At 44.2% G+C, this 17,078-nt stretch overlaps 1 protein-coding gene across 9 annotated transcripts in view; it reads left to right on the top strand.

Annotated features, from left to right (window-relative positions):
* Positions 1–17,078, top strand: part of KCNMA1 (potassium calcium-activated channel subfamily M alpha 1) — a 767,665-nt gene that overhangs the window by 682,526 nt on the left and 68,061 nt on the right. For all 9 annotated transcript variants that reach the window (XM_042240721.1, XM_042240720.1, XM_042240724.2 and 6 more), the window contains 2 exon segments: positions 553–777; positions 4,647–4,839. In XM_042240721.1, coding sequence (XP_042096655.1) covers positions 553–777; positions 4,647–4,839 — 418 coding nt within the window.

Raw genomic sequence — 17,078 nt, 5'->3', positions numbered from 1 at the left:
CTGAATCCTGTTCATATGTATGTATGGCATAGCTTCCTTAAATATTTTTTAAAAGAAAGTAGTGATGTGTGTGAATATGTATTTGTCTTGTTGTTTAACCATGAAGTTGAGTCTGAATCTTTGCAACCCCACGGGCTTCATATTTATTACATCAGTACAGTTTATATACATATACTCGAGTCATAGGTGTGTATTCCCTGGTGGCTCAGATGGTAAGGAATCTTCCTGCAATGTGGGAGTCCCAGGTTTTATTCCTGGGTCAGGAAGATCCCCTTGGAGAAGGGAATGGCTACCCACTCCAGTGTTCTTGCCTGGAGAATCCCATGGGCCGAGGAGTCTAGCGAGCTTTAGTCCATGGGGTTGCAAAGAGTCAGACATGAGTGAGTGATTAACACATGGCATGAATATAACATTGAAGGAATAAAAAGTAATAGTACATAGTAAGCACTCCGTGATTGTTTACTTGCTATTTTACAAAAGTGATGTTCCCGTCCCTTCCGCAACCCCGTGGGGTCTTCTGTTCCAATGCTTGTGCTCTTCTCCCCCTGGCAGACCCGAAGTGAAGCTGCAATGACCGTCCTGAGCGGCCACGTGGTGGTCTGCATCTTTGGCGATGTCAGTTCTGCTCTGATTGGCCTTCGGAACCTGGTGATGCCACTCCGTGCCAGCAACTTTCACTACCACGAGCTCAAGCACATTGTGTTTGTGGGTTCCATCGAGTACCTCAAGCGGGAATGGGAGACGCTGCATAACTTCCCCAAGGTTTCCATCTTGCCTGTAAGTCCAGGGTCGCGTTATCAATGCTGTTTTCTCCTTTTTATTCACAAAAGAGAAATCCCAGATGAATATAATGGTTGTAGCTTTGATCATGCCTCTGCTTCTTCAGCTGGTTATGGGCCTGAGGACTCAGCCCTTCCCCTACACTCTGTCTAGGAATATGCAAACCCTGAGAGACCTTATTAAAAGGAATTTGCAGCCAAGTTCAGTCGCTCACCAGACATGGAGTTTAGCTGGTATCAAATGTATTAACCATATCAGTGTCTAAACACTTTCTCTCTTACCTACCCAAACCCAGTGCTTTGCAGTATTATAATGCTTATAGTGGAATTTACATATGGAGCTATTTATATCACTCTATTTATGGCATTATAACTGCTTGGAGAAATCTTATTTTATCTTGTTCTGTTTTTAACTAAATGTATTTAACAGAATTTTTATTTCTGCTGTGCAGAGGACCAACCCCTTCTGCTGGCCGACCCCTCCTTCCATCATAGCCATTTAGAAACCCTGTAATGTTTCCATGCCATTGCATGCGAACACGTGTGTGCCCATGTGTGCCTGTGATATTATTGATTATAAAACACATAAAAGGAACAGTTTTGGACTCCACAGTTTAATGTGAGGGCACGGGATTCATGATTTGAGAGTCATGTAACTACTTCCTTAATTAGTAATCAATATATTTTCTATAAATTCCCAAATAATTGGAGAGCACTTTACATTTTAACCTTTCCTATAGTTCTTCAAGCTACAAATCCATGCAAATGCTACTTGTCTCCAAACATTTTTCTTGGAAGTTCATATCCCTAAAACTGAGGAATACAAATTCGCTTCTATATTTCAAGAAGTCTGGATTTTTCCCCACTTTTGAAGCTAAAATTCATTTTTTCTGTTATTAGCTTCTAGAATCTCAGAAAAGGGAAGAATCAAGTAAGATAATTCAATAAGGATGACAAAAATCTATCCACAAGCAATGCCATTTTGTAGCTACCATGGATCCTTATATATACCTAGCACAATAGACAATAAATATAGAAAGAAGTGAGAAAAACATAGACAGAGATCTTTGGGATGCTGGACCCCAAACTCACTGACTTGATGAACACAATGCGGTGCAAAATAGCCGCCTGCAGAAAAGCAAATAGTCCTACACAGAAGAGCATATGCAGAGATATACCTTGCTAATTTCAGGAACATGGTAGTTGTGATTACATATTTCCACCGTTATTTTTCCTACCTGTGCCTTCCTACATGTCCTTGGGAGCAGTAGACTGGGGTATAAAAGTATTTTGTAAAGAGCTTATTGTTTTTCTGGGATACAGGAGTCCATGTATATGTTGGTGGTCTGTGTATAATGTTTGCTATGTATGGATATTTGTTGTGAGCGCTTCCTTCGTCATGCCCTTGTACACATCTACTCATCTGCCTATGTCTATATGAACTAGTTCTCCTGTTTGCAGCTTCTCCTATTTCAAACCTTCCAAAATTTAGCACACTCAAGACAGCATATTTGTACAAAATGGATCCTCACCTTTTTCTTCACCTATTTCATTCCTTAAACAGGGCCCCACATATAGGGCCATCCCAAAGAAACACGGACTTCTCAGGTGGTGCTGCTGCTGCTGCTAAGTCACTTCAGTCGTGTCCGACTCTGTGAAACCCCATAGACGGCAGCCCACCAGGCTCCCCCTCCCTGGGATTCTCCAGGCAGGAACACTGGAGTGGGTTTTCCATTTCCTTCTCCAATGTATGAAGGTGCTAGTGGTAACGAACCCACGTGCCAATGCAGGAGACTTAAGAAGTGTGGCTTCAATCCCTGGATCAGGAAGATCCCCTGGAGGAGGGCATGGCAAATCATTCCAGTATTCTTATCTGGAGAATCCCATGGATAGAGGAGCCTGGAGAGCTATGGTCCATGGGGTTGCAAAGAGTCAGAAATGACTGAAGCAACTTAGCACACGTAGAGAAACACAAAGTGTTTCTGTGTATGTCATTTGTATTACTTGAGTTTTGAAATCATGTGTGTACAGCTGTACAGGGATTGTCATATATATCACAATTACTGCTGGATTTTCTGCAAGGTGAAAATTAAAAGAATGTGGATGTAAGCAGTTGCAGCTTATGCATTGGTGAAATGATTCAGGAAGTTGGTCAGACTTATTTTGCACCAAAGACCCCAGGAAAAGAGGGGAGAGTTCTTCTCTCAAAAGATCCTGCTCCAGAGCTTGGAACTAGCAACTTCCCCACCCTATAGGCCTCTTCCTCCATAATTTCATGTTGAAGCAATATTTTGGAGACTGAGAATAGAATCATTACTGCCACTGAGTCATAAAAAGAGGGCTGATGGCCTTGATCTCTGTGGCCAAGTCTAGTATTCTCAAAGTCCCCTTTCCAGGAAGGAGAACGAGAGGAAGGCATCCAGAGATAAAGGCAGTTGGCAGACCCTCTCCCTACTGGCTCAGTGAGTTGAAGGTAACTCGGATCTCTATGAAGGCACCTTGGAAGCTGGATTCAGCCTGGAGGATGAGGGAGGCTGGTAGCTGGCCGTGAACTCCAAAATGATGCCTGTGGGGCCTTCTTACGTGGGATGGCCAGATTATTTGGCCATAGCCCTCTATGAGGACACAGAGCATGTGGGGGTCGTGCCCCATTCCTTCAATCCTAACCCTTATATTTTACCAGTGGCTACATTTATGACCTCTCTGTCATCCCTCCTTGCTCTGTTTTTATTTTTTCCCCATTGTTTTCTGTTGTTATGGGACATTTCAAAAAAATCTGTTTACTGGCTTATTTATTTTTAATTCCTCCAGTAATATACAAATACGTTCTTGTTATAAAATATTCAAGCAAAAAAGAAGTATGTAAAGTCAAAAACAAACTTTCCTTCCAGTCTTATTCCCCTCCCTGGGGTAATTACTGTTATTAATTTAGTGTGTACTTTTTCTGAACTTTCTCTCTGAAAGTTCGTATATACACTCATGCACATATAGTTCTGTTTTGTGGGTGTCTTTTTACGTAAATGAAATCATACTTTCTGACTGTCTAGAACTTGTTTTCTGTTAATTTGCTTTACTTGCTCCTCTCTCTTTGAGATCCTTCCAAAGCAATACCTACACGGAGAACTCTTTTTCAGTCCTTTTACCTACTATGTAGACTTCCACTGTAAATCTGTCTGATGGTGTATTTAACCATGCCTATGTTCTTGGACAATTACTCGACTTCCTTGTTTGTTTGTTTTTTTGCTGAAAATATGCAGTGAAATGATATGACATGAAGCTTTACCCACCCTTTGCAAGATGCGCATTAATTGCCCTCTCTCCCACCTCTTCCAAATCGAGCACTGCATTCAGCCCCACCTCATCACACCATGCTCCCTGCCTATTTCCCCTTGGCCGCCTTGGAAATTCTAGTTGGAGCTGCTGTCTTTTTGCCTGAGACAGAAGTGACTTGCTATTAAATAAACAGGCATTTGAAATCTACCCCTTTGTTACATTCTGAAAGCCAGAGGTTGCCACAGGACAGTTACTTAAATCAAGACAATTTCCAGGCAGGAAGAAGATGTAGAACCCTGGCATTATTCCTCTCCCTCGTTAGTTAGTAATAGCTTGATTGAGTATTGAGAGCAAGCCTAAAATGCTGCCATCAGCACCAACTACCCTTTAGATTAGCACACAGCTCCTATTCCCTTGAATGTAGTTAGGCCAGCTTAATGTCAAGGCATAAAAAAGATACTTGTTAAATAATTTCCCAGAGCTCTGGCTCAATCTTTAATTTGTTTTTATTTTTTCCCCCTCTTTCCTCTCGTCCCTCAGTCTCATTTTTGCTTCTCCATTTTTTTTTCTCTTTCTCTTTCCTCTATGCCAAAGGGTACGCCATTAAGTCGGGCTGATTTAAGGGCCGTCAACATCAACCTCTGTGACATGTGCGTTATCCTGTCAGCCAATCAGAATAATATTGATGATACTTCGCTGCAGGACAAGGAATGCATCTTGGCGTCACTCAACATCAAATCTATGCAGTTTGATGACAGCATCGGGGTCTTGCAGGCTAATTCCCAAGGTAAGGACAGCCTGTAATACTTCTCTGCTGTGCCTACAGGGGACAGGGGCTGGCAAGAGGGATATCCTTCACTCAGTAATTCAAAGAGGCTCACATCAGCCTGCCTGGTAGTGAAACCTGCTGTGGCTGCCACAGCTTTCAAAGGGGCATCTCCTGCCTCTTCTTGCCAGCCCAGGAAGCGGGCTTGAGACCTGAACACCCACACTGACAATAGACTGCCTTCCTGAGAATAATCCAGCTCTTAAAACACCACCCCCTCAGCCTTCCCAAACAGTGGCTTCATGACCAAGGTCGCCAGCTAAATGTCAGAGCACCGAAAGGATGCTGGCCAAACAGTTCCAGTGTTTTTGCTTGACACATATTTTTGCCATTGACAGAGCTGCATGGGGGTGTTAAGCTTTGCATTGTTATCGGCTGATCAGGGAATGGTGGTCTCTGGAGAGTGAGGACTATATGGACACTCAAAGTCATTTAGCAAGAGGTGACACTTGTCAGCCCGGAAAGCATTCTCTGTAGGAGGCATGATGGCTTTAAACGACACATCTGCCATCTCTGCTCTGCCCCAGTCTTTCTTGTCATTTGCTCTGGGATCCTGGGCAGATGGTAACAAGTAAAGATGTTGTCTAGGAGTCTCAGAGAAGCAGCGCTGCTGAAACCCTCCAACAAACAAGCTCACTCGTCATGGCCTGGACAGGATAGGATGGGAAGTATTTTCTGCCAAGTAACACCTCTTGTGTGGCTTTGCCATGAGCTGGAAAATCATTGTCACACACAGTCTGCTGGCTGGGTGGCATTGGGTGCCTGATGGGGACCTGAACGCCAGCACCCCAAGAGTAAAGGGGGAGGGTGCACAGCCCATGAGAATTGTAGCCACTGGGCCATGAAGCACCATCTTAGTGGCATGATAAAGCTCCATCCTGCAGCCTCGGCCCACGTGCCACTCAGCATCACCACTGCCCCCTTCTGAGGTCCCCTCAACATCACAATGAAGCCAGGAACAATAGTTCCTAGAATCCCTTTACCTGCACGGTTCTGGGCTGGAGTCTACCAATGAGAGCAGACTCTAGGGCCTTTCTAGATGGTAGAAGAGAAAAAGAAGCCTTCATTCTTGGGAGGTAGTTATAGCCAGACCTTGAATAGATGCAAGGTTCAAAGCCACTCTCAGCGGAAACTTTGGCAACCGCTGGCTTTGCTACTTGAAATGGAGACTGGGGTGCGAGTTTCCCTGAGGGTCCTGAGGTTCTGGTGAGGTTCAGGAGAACTTCCCCCTTGGCGCTGCAAGTGAAATGGATAATACTGGCCTCTTTGACTGCTCCTCCAGCCCTTCTCTAGGCAGTGTCAGCCTCTAATTTTCCTCTTACCTGTAGCAGAACAGCTTCTATTCTTGATATACCCTGGTTGATACAGCCTGTAGCTTGGTTTTGGCCTCTCCCCTCCACCCTCCTTTGCCTTGCCCCCCAATTCAAATCTTGGTCTCCATTTGCTCAGTCATGCCGGCTGGACATATGCCAAGGCCCTAAGAAAGAGCCTAAACTCTTTCCCGCCTCCTGCACAGCCTGCTCAGGGAGCTGAGATGACAAAGGATGAGAGGAAGCAGTGAGCTTGTCTTTTTGGAGAAGGAAGAGGCAAGCTAGGTTTTGGTTTCTGCCTTTAAGGAGTCGATCTTCACAGCGTGTCTTCCCGCCCATACCCCAGCATGGGCATCACACAGGGACCATGCAGAAATGCAGACACTCATGCCCCCCAGACCTACCTGGTCAGAATCTGCATCCTAACAGCATCCCCAGGTGACTGTGTGCAGTACTTTAAGGTGTAATAAATGTTCACATTAACAGTATGGGGTCCAGTGAACACACGACCCAACCCAGTTAGATGCCCCTCTTCTCCTGGCAGGAGCTAGCAGAGGGAATGGAAAAAAATAGAAGCAGGGGAAGTGCTCCCTTCAGGTGGAGAAGGAACCAAATTGGGGGGCAGGTGGGCAGGAAAAGACTCCCTTTCCCCGGCATGCCAGTTTCCTCCCAATTCAGTAATCATGATTTTCAAGGTCCTAGTTTAGAATCCTGACATACAGTATAGTCACATATGCATCTGACGTCGGTGTTCCTTCCAGCTCTCTTAAACCTTTTCCTAGACTCTGAGATCCTACTTAATGGCCAAACTGGTTAAAAAAAAAATGCTTCCCCTCTCCTCTAAGATACTCACTCAATCTCAAAAGCCTTCTTTACTATTTTTATCACAGCAATAAGCAAGAAAAGTAGATTTTGGAAGGAGAGAAGGAAGAATAAGGGAACTCATTTTTTTCTGCAATAAAGAGGGGCTCTTCTTTTGTGTAAACACACACACACACACACACATCCCAGAAGAGGCAGAGGATGTGCTCTATGGCTGGTGGTAGTCTTCAGAGACTCCTGGTTGGCACTGGAGTGGAGTGTACATCCCCCAGTAACCAGCAAGCATTTCATTCAACTCTTAATGAAGGACTATTGAAGCTGTAGCCTCACTGAGTCCATATTCCCCCTTGCTTTCTTATTCTACCTACTCCTCTCTTGTTCTTGATCTTCTAACACTTCCCTGATGACCCTCTGACCTTCTAAAAGCAGTGGCCCTGTGGTGGCTATCAATGTAGGAAGTCACTCCTCCTTGATAGGTGAGTATTGTAAATTCACCTCTGGTTGCTCACTGTACAGCCCACTTCTCGGGTTCATCCCAGTCCATGGGATCAAATGGACAAACTGAGATGCCAACTGCTCCCCCTCCTTGAGACCCTGGTGACCCACTAGAATGCCCCCCTGGTCTCAGATACTTTTGTTACCTTTCATCTGGGCATTTGGCATGACCAAGCTCCAAGTGGATTGGAATTACCCTGGGTCCGGAAGATGCCCTGGAGGAAAAAATGGCAACCCACTCCAGTATTCTTGCCTGGGAAATCCCATGGACAGGGGAGCCTGGTGGGCTACAGTCCATGGGGTCACAGAGAGTTGGACACAACTGAGCTATTGAGGTTGATCGCCACTCCCCACTTTCATCACTCTTTATTTTGTAGTCCTTATGAGATCCATTCCTTTGTCTCACCTGGAGAGTTATGTTTCCATCTCTCCAGAACATAGCAGGTCAGAACTGTGGACCCAGGACAGACATGTGTCCTCTGAGGCCACAGTATTCATGCAGCCTTACGGCAAGTTGTTCCAACATGAAATGAAACAAGATGTGTCTTAACATTGAGGAGGCAGAGTCTTCCCTGGGATTTGTGTCCAGACACTTGACATTGCGTGTTACTTGCTCTCCTAGACTCACAAAAGCTCTTTTTCCTCTTCTCTTTTCACATTCCCTTTTGGTGTCACTGTTCTAGCCCACATGGTGTCAGGACTGGGCCAGCATAGGGATTCAGGACCAGATACTTTCTGAAAAGATCTGAAATGTGATGGCTGGTTGTCAGAAACAATTACAGAGAAAGGCGGCATACTGTATGCTGGACGGTATATCCAATGTGACAGTTGAGTCTATGAGATGCAGTTTTAATATACAGCAGGCAAGACTGCAGTGACAATTATATAAAGCAGGTGAAGCCGCTTCTTGCTGGTCAGCAAACATCAGCTCAGAACCACTTTACAGCTCTTTACCAGCAACTAAGTGCCTTTATTTACAGAGCGCCTGTCACTTCCCTTTGGCTGGAGAGCTGGTGTATTATTTAGCACACATTTATCTGGGGAAAACACTTCAATTTAAATCAGCTGGTACAACAGTGGCTCTTGCCAGACTCTCTCCCTGTGGTTCTAAAAGATAGGAACCGAGTCTGATCTTTCAGTGGAGGGTGAGCAGAGGGAGGAAGGGTCTATTCTCAGAGAGCTGCTTGAGTCAGACCCTGAAAGGAAGGATCATGCGATTGAGTTTCTCATTATGTGTTTCTTGCTGCTAAAGTAGAGTTGATTTACAAGGTTATGTTAGTTTCAGGTGTACAACAGAGTGATTCGATATTTTTATAGATGATGCACCATTTAAAGTTATTATAAAATATTGGCTTTATTCCTTGTACTCTGCAATGTATCCTTATAGCTTATTTATTTTATGCATAGTAGTTTATGTCTAGGAGAAGGCAATGGCACCCCACTCCAGTACTCTTGCCTGGAGAATCCCATGGACGGAGGAGCCTGGTAGGCTGCAGTCCATGGGGTTGCTAAGAGTTGGACACGACTGAGCGACTTCACTTTCACTTTTCACTTTCATGCATTGGGGAAGGAAATGGCAACCTATTCCAGTGTTCTTGTCTGGAGAATCCCAGGGAAGGGGGAGCCTGGCGGGCTGCCATCTATGGGGTCACACAGAGTCAGACATGACTGAAGCGACTTAGCAGCAGCAGCAGCAGTTTATGTCTGTTAATCCCTTATTCCTATCTTATCCTATTCTTTCCTCTCTTGACTGATAACCACTAGTTTCTTGTCTGTATCTCTAAGTCTGTTTCTGTTTTGTTATGTACATTCACGTTTTATGTTTTGTATTCCACATGTAAGTGATAACATACTATTTTTGTCTTTGACTTATTTCACTAAGCGTGATACCTTCTAGGTCAGTCCATGTTGTTGCAAATGGCAGAATTAAATTTTTTTATGGCTAATATTCGTGTGTGTGTGTGTGTATATGTGTGTTTTGGGGGGGGGGCATATCTTCTCTATCCATTCACCTTTTGGTGAATGTTCAGGTTCCTTCCATATCTTGACTATTATAAATAATGCTGCTGTGAACAGTGGGATTCATGCATTTTTTTGAATTAGCGTGTGTTTGTGGTTTTTTTTTTTTGGATGTATACCTAGGAGTGGAATTGCTATATTATGTGGTAGTTCTGTTTTTAGGTTTTTGCTATTATGCATTTACATCTAGTTATGAAATGAGGATCTGTAGTTTCTTCCTGCTTAACCTTCTAGTAAGAGTAAGTTTTAAGGGAAAGAAAGAGGAATAGGTGAGTGGCCACTATGTGTCAGGCACTATAGCTTCCGGAACACAAATGAGTACCGTACTCAACAGTGCAGAGCTCAAGTATAGGTTTGTTGCCTTGCTAAGCGTTTGGATTTATACAAATGTGATGATTAAATCTATCTTTTAAAAAGATGATAGCAAAAATATGACCATGGTTTAGAGGTGCAAAGAGATGGTGGCATGAGCTACATGAGAAGACTGCTTCAGTGGACTAAAAGGGATCAGATGAGGTCCGACAGGACAGGTTAGTGATGTTAGTTGTGAAGATGACAGAAATTGAGATAGATCTGAAATAGAGAAAACAGCCATTGAAGACCAGTTGATGGGAAGGAAGGTTGAAGACTGGTTGATAGGAAGGAAGGTTGAAGACTGGTTGATGGGAAGGAAGTGTGGATGAGCAAGGATGAGGAATTGGGAATGCATTTCAAGGTTGGCCATTGAGTAAATGTGAAAGTGATTAAGCAAAGGACCCAGAAGAAGAAATAGGCTTGGGAGAGAAGGTAAACATTTTGTCTTGGTTCATTTGTGTTGAAATTTTCTGGATACTATCCAGCAAGAAATAAGAACATATGGTTATAAGGATAAAATTAGGTTTGAAATTATAGACTTGGGGGTCATTGGTGATAGACAGTGTATAGGCCTTGAGGATGGATATTTCTCAGGGAGACAAGCAGGGCAATTAAGAGAAAAGGGGTCAATATGGAACCTTGGGAAACATCAACATTGAAGGGACAAACAGAGGAAGAGAACCCAGTGAGAGGGCTGAGGACAAAGATTTAGGGGAATAGGAGTAGGTGGTAGGAAGGTAAATGAGAAGAGAGTTAAATAAATTCCAGAGCCACCATCTAGTGTCCTTATTGTTTGTCCCTATACGTGTTTTCTTGAGTAGACTCTGGGCTCTCTGAGAAACAAGGACTCTTCCTTATCTTGCTCATCTTCATGTCTCCAGTTTCTCTAAGCACAGGACCTGACAGAGCGTTGGCATGCCAGAAGAATTTACTGGGCTGAACTGATTTGAAAGGAAACAGTGATTAGCACTGTCAGATACTGCAGAAAAGTCAAATAGACAAGGGCCTAAAAATGACAGCAGTGCATTTGACCCTCAGGAAGTTCCCGATGATCTTAACAAGAGCAGCTGCTGTAGCTTGTTACTGGTAGAAGCCATCATTCAGGCGGCGGAAGCCTTAATGTTAGGTAAGATTTGGAGACCCTTTATTACTCTTTCAAGTGGAGATAGGGAGAGAAATGGGATAGTTCAGAGGAGCTCAAAGAAAGGAATTCCTTTTTGTTTTTAGAAGAGGAAGAAATACGCCATAGTTGTTGCTACATAAGACTAGGCTGAAGCCCCAAAGAGGGAGAGAGTTTGAAGCTCTAGGACAGAGTTGTTAAATGATAAAGAGGAAATCAGAGAGAAGCAGGAGAGATCAGGTGACCTTTAAAAGGGTAAGAATGACTCCTGTTCCTCTGAGTCAGAGGGCTGGATGGGGAAGATGAAGCTGGAGGAAGCTTCAGTCTGATGGCTCCTCCTTTCTTTACGAAGCAACCAGCTTGGCCTTTCTTGAAGAGTTAAGGAGTTGGACGGTTTGGACAGGGAACTGATGGTAATCAAGGGTCAGCGCAGACATCATGGGAAACATGTAAGGAGATGATTAGATTTAGAGGGGGCTTGGAGGCAGATAGGCCAAAAATGAAGCAAGAAACAAATCCCTGTGAGGTCAAAGAACAGGACTGTGACGTAAAAAGTGGAGAGCCAAAGGGTGGGAGGTTTGAATAGAGAGAGGAATATGTGATGACCTCAGAGAATGAAGTGTTCCTTGCAGAGCCAGAACAGAGCTTGGTGGTATTGCCCTGAAAACAGTTCTTCTCCACAAGGACTTTGAGCCCAAAGCAAAGATCCCTTGGTCGCCACCAGCACCATCGCTACCACCATCACCACCACCCCTGGTAACAACAACCATAATAATGCTTATGCTTTATGAACATTTCCTGCCATTCTGTGGTAGGTATTTTGTCAACCAAGACAATAAGCATTTCTTAGAGCACCAGTTTCTAGCTTTCGCTGCACATTGTGATCACTTGAAAAATGTTAAATATATATATATATATATATATATATATCTGCGCCTGGGTTGCCCCTTAGCCATTGTGACTTAGCTGGTGGAAGGTTGCACAACCTGTGCATCAGGAGTTTCTGAAGCTCCCTGATGCTTCCCAGGTGCAGCTAGGGTCGAGAACCACTGTCCAGAACCATTCCTCTTGTCAGTCCTCAGAGGAGATGCATGAAATAAGAAGGTTACCATTTTGATTGTAAAAAGGAAGAAACTGAGGCTTAGAGAAGCTAAGTAATAATTTTAACCTGAATCTCCTGCTTTCCTGGAAATCCTAACCTATAAACCACTTTGTTTCTTTAGAACAATTCTGTTGTCTTGACAGGGCTTCCCAGGTAGTTCAATGGTAAAGAATCTGCCTGCCAATGCAGGTTTACACAGGAGACTCAGATATGACCCTGGGTGGGGAAGATCCCCTGGAGAAGGATATGGGAACCCACTCCAATACTTCCTGCCTGGAAAATCCCATGAATAGAGGAGTCTACCAGGCTAGAGTCCCTGGGGTCAAAAAGAGTCGGACACAGCAGAGCAACTAAGCACGTATGCATGTTGTCTTGACCTATTGGTCTACAGTCTTCCTTTTGTATATTTTTGGGTGATTCGAAAAAGGGGGTGAGGGAATGGGAATGCAGTGGGCAATCAGGCTCTGTCTTCTGCCCAACTGGCTATGTTTGTCATCTGCTTTCTGTCATATGTTTCAAAATGCCAAGGTAAGGATATTAGTTGCTCAGTAGACAGACCTTCTTCTTGACCACAGCTTTTGAAAGGTGGCAGGGCTGAGATCTAGGACTACACAGCTATTGAATAGCAACATTACTTACCTTAAAGCCAGCAGCATGCTTCTCCCAGTGTCTGGATCTCTTCAAGAAGATGGAGGGGGTATATTTTCACGCCTGGGCTAAATTCGGTTGTTGGTGTTATGGTTCCTCTCTTGTTCTTCTTCCTCTTATATACTTTGCATTCGTCTGATTCATGCTGTCTGTCCTGAAGTTGTCAATTCAGTCCCACAAACGTTTATTAAGCATCTGTCATGTGCCCAGACTGTGCATGGCAGGCACTCTTGAGGAGTCAAGAGTCATAATGCTCATTCTCAGTCTTTGCAACTTCCTAGCAAATATATAACTCTTCTTCAGGATGCCGGTTGATTCCTGTGAGAGAATTACCATCTATTGAGGCTAACACTGGGGGCAAGAAGAGAAAGAGAGTGGGTTTGAGAGACACTTTGGGAAAAAGTGCACAGGCTTTCAGTAGTTGGAAACAAATAGAACTGGCTGTAGTCAGAGAGCAGAATGTCAGTAGGGAGGACAGCGGTACAGGGGGATGTGTTTGAGGGACAGCAGTCAGTACAGTTTGGCAGGAACACGGTGTATGTATCAGGGAGCAGGGAGGCATGAGGCTGAAGAGTGGGTTGGGCATTGAGGAACTTTTTTATTTTACTTAAGAAGCTATAAATAATTTTTTATGAGTCTGTGAGTTAGGAAGTTATAAGTAATTCAGTAGGCACTAGGGAGCTACAGAAGATTTCAAAGCAAGAGAGTGATGGGATCGGACCTGAGCTTTAGAGAGATTGACCTGGCAGTCGTATGAAGCATTGTTTTGCCTGGAAAGAAGAGGATGCAGAGATACTGTGTAGGAGCAGTGGTTACCCAGGAGGAGATCAGGAACCTTGAATCAGAAAAAGAAGGGGAGCATCTCATGTGAGATGAGATGGTAAAACAGACTCCATGAATGAATGCGAGCTTCCTTCCTGGTGATAGAAGCCAGGGCCCATGCATAAGAAGAAGCTTGTGGAAAGGAGAGACTGGCTGTAGGAGGAAGCAGTGTTGGTCAGTTGGTTGTGTTGGCTTTCAGTTATGATTCATTTCTGCATGGACTAAATGGAAAAGTCCAGGTGGGCCTAAAGGTGGGTGGAAATGAAATCCTGAATCCAGGAGAGGGTCACACTTAGAGATCCACCCCCTTGCTCATGTTCTAGGAGTGGAGAAGAGCCTCAGGGGAGAGGATCCTGAAAGCAAGCTGAAATACAGAAATCTGAAGACCAAGTTAGAAAGGACAGAGGGAACCATTGGTGAAGCCAGAGAGTCACAAACTGAGCTGAGTTCTCAATGTCCTTGAGGAAGGAGGAACGCGGGTCACAAACTAGGAACAAACGTCCACTGCCTATTTTCCTCTAAATAGATTTGTTTATGTTTTATGCCTCCTTATAGCCACAAGTTTTAAAAAACTTATAATGGACTAACATAAACATACCAGCAGGCACACAAGCTTGAGACACATGCACGCATACACACACACACACACACACACACACACACACACACACACACACACACCGTGGTTCCTCCAGCCCTCCATGACCCTCAGGCACAGTTACACTAAGTAATATCCATGTAGAAGCAGATACTCTCCTTTGTCTGAATTTCAGCAAAGGTTAAGAGCCTCAAGTAGGGAATGACATTTTTCTTTGGAAGTATGGCTGTAGTCCTTGGAGAGCCAGCATTAATTGGGGGCACAGGGTACATCCTAAAGTCTGAGATAGCTTTTACTGTTCCAGAGAAGAAAATGTGACTTCTGCTTTATATATGAGGGAGATCATATGAATTGAGATCTCTAAATTATATTGGACAACAGGAGTCCAGATTCAAAAGGGAGCTTCCTAAACTGGAACTATGGGACAAAATCCACAGAATGGAATGGAATGGAATGAAGACCACTCAGCATTAAGTTTCAAATAATTAGTCAAGACAGGCTGGATAAACCTTGCTGATAGAGGTGCAGTTTGTTTGGAGCAGTGATTGTTTCATCCTGGCTGGTCTGAGAGGGAGTGTGTCAAGAGCTATGAAGATCTGAAGGAAGGCATTGACAGACAGGGAATGCTGCCAAAGGGACAACCAGAATGGGGAAATGCTTGGCTACGTGTCACTTGCCCAGCAGTTAAGAGAATGAGGCTAGGGCTTGAAAGGGTGATTTTAGCCTCTGCTGCATGGAACAAAACCAGGATTGATGGCTAATGATTAAGGAGAATCAGATTTTAACCTCGCGGAAGAAAGGCATGTCCAGCACAGAATTGGCTGCCTAAAACGATGGTGAGAGTCCTATCACCATGTGACCATTTGCCAAAGGCAAGTTCCTGTCATGATCTTTTTGACGGCAGGGAAATTGAATGAGATGAGTTCTGTGGTCCATTATGACTGTGGGTCTCTGTTATTTTCTTGATTTTGATGATATAGAGCTCTGTGTTTTAGAAGGTCTTCCTCCAGAAGGAGAGCTACACTCTTTGGCAGAATTGGGGTCATACCAGATCTCTTCGTGGAAACTTCCATGCCCTTCCAGAATGGCCCTGTCTTTGTGTCTGAGATGGGGAGTGGCCTGCATTGGGGTGAGCAGCTGCACATCTGGCTTTTGCATTAATTTGACGGACCACCCCCATCTTCAACTCCCATGTCACCCCTGAACACCTGCTCTTTCCAGTTTTCTCCCCTCCTCCCCTCCCCCAAGCACCCCTCCCACCCTGCGCACCAGGACTTCTCTTGCTTACAAGTGTACCTATACACATATCCCATACACATTCTCCCTCCCTGAAACCAGAGAAGCCTTTTTTTCAGCCTCCCATATAACATTTCATTACCACAATATTCTCTCTCAATTCTGAACTGGTGGTGGGGGAGAAGCCATTTCTCTTTATACCCACCAAACGAACAAAGCTCAGCGCTAAAATATTTTTCTTCAGTTGTAACTGAAATGGCTGTTGGCTTCCGTCCCAAAAACCAGAAAGACAATTATACTTAACTGTTTAGAGATTTATAAATACCACACTGGAGTAGCCTCTAGGTAGTAACTTTAGATACCCAGCCCAATAATTTTCTTTTATTGGTTTGTGATTTAGATCTTATTTTGAGTCCTCTATAATAAGAGGAGTACATTTCATTAAAAGAGCTTACTAAACAATAAAGAAACTCTGGCTTAGGGCTCTGAGCGGGTCTCAAGTACAGAAAGGGGCCTGCCCCATCCCATTTCTTGCGTGGACATCATGAGATGGATCTCAGCAGAGCGGGGCACATGTGTTTCAGCAAAGCAGTCATGGCAGCCATTTTCTAAATGACTTCAACTTGGGAGAATTTTTCCTACACAGCGTATTTCACCACATGAGAGATGCTCTGAAGACTGCCATCTACTATTCTGGCAATTGACTGACAGTGAAGGAAACAAGGAAAAACCACCACCATCACGATCTGTAACAGGAGATCGAGGAAGGAGGGATGCTTTCTGAACCTATGGAGGCTTTTAGACCCTCCGTAAAAGGAGGTCTAATTAGGGGAGTGGAAATGGGGAAGAGAAAGTCAGAATGGACAGTATCACTTATTCCTTCCAATGGCCTGCTTAGCAGAATTCGCTTCCTGACTCAAGCTGTGCCCAGCTTGGGACAATTGCAGTGAGAGGAAATCTGAGCTTCAGAGACAGAAAACAGATGTGGGGAGGTGTTGGGGTGTGGCTGAACTCATTGTCCCAGCATCAGGCTTGCATGAGCTGCTTAGCTACTCAAAACTCACGTGCCTAGTTAATGCTCTTTTTAAAAACACTACAATCCCCCCTTTTATCTTCAGATGAATCATGAACCACGCACGTTCATAGACAATATCTCATTTAATCCCCCCAGTAACCTGCTCAAGCAGATGTGATTTCTTTCTATTTTATAGATGAGAAAACTGAGATTCAGGAAAATACAGCCACTTTGACCAGAGTCTCTTAGCTCAGATCCCCAAACTGTCTGATTCCAAAGCCTGTGCTTTTTCTTACCACATCAGTCTGTTCTCAAAAGAGAACAAGTGTTGTTATGATGAAAGCAGGCCTGAATCTATCCATCTGCTTTTTGGGCTCATGGAAGCATCCCTGGGGACAAGCATTCAGGGAAATGAAAGCACTCAAGGCACACCAGACTTCCAAACTGCCTCTTGTGCTCAAGGGCTAACTTTGTTCTGCACGCTCTTGTATCTGGACATCCTCATTTTGTGTGACCCTGGCCCTCTCTACCCCAGCAATCAGAGACACTAGGACCCTCTTGGTATCCAACTTCATTGCCATAACAACTGGACAGACAAGAGCAGAGTTGGGAGAAGACTTCTTCTTACCTGCCTCTGTGAACAATATAATTGTTGAACT

Source organism: Ovis aries, chromosome 25 (assembly GCF_016772045.2).
Source record: "Ovis aries strain OAR_USU_Benz2616 breed Rambouillet chromosome 25, ARS-UI_Ramb_v3.0, whole genome shotgun sequence".
In the NCBI taxonomy this organism is placed as follows: domain Eukaryota; kingdom Metazoa; phylum Chordata; class Mammalia; order Artiodactyla; family Bovidae; genus Ovis; species Ovis aries.
The sequence above is the reverse complement of the archived record's forward strand: the minus strand, read 5'-3'. Positions and strand labels throughout refer to the sequence as shown.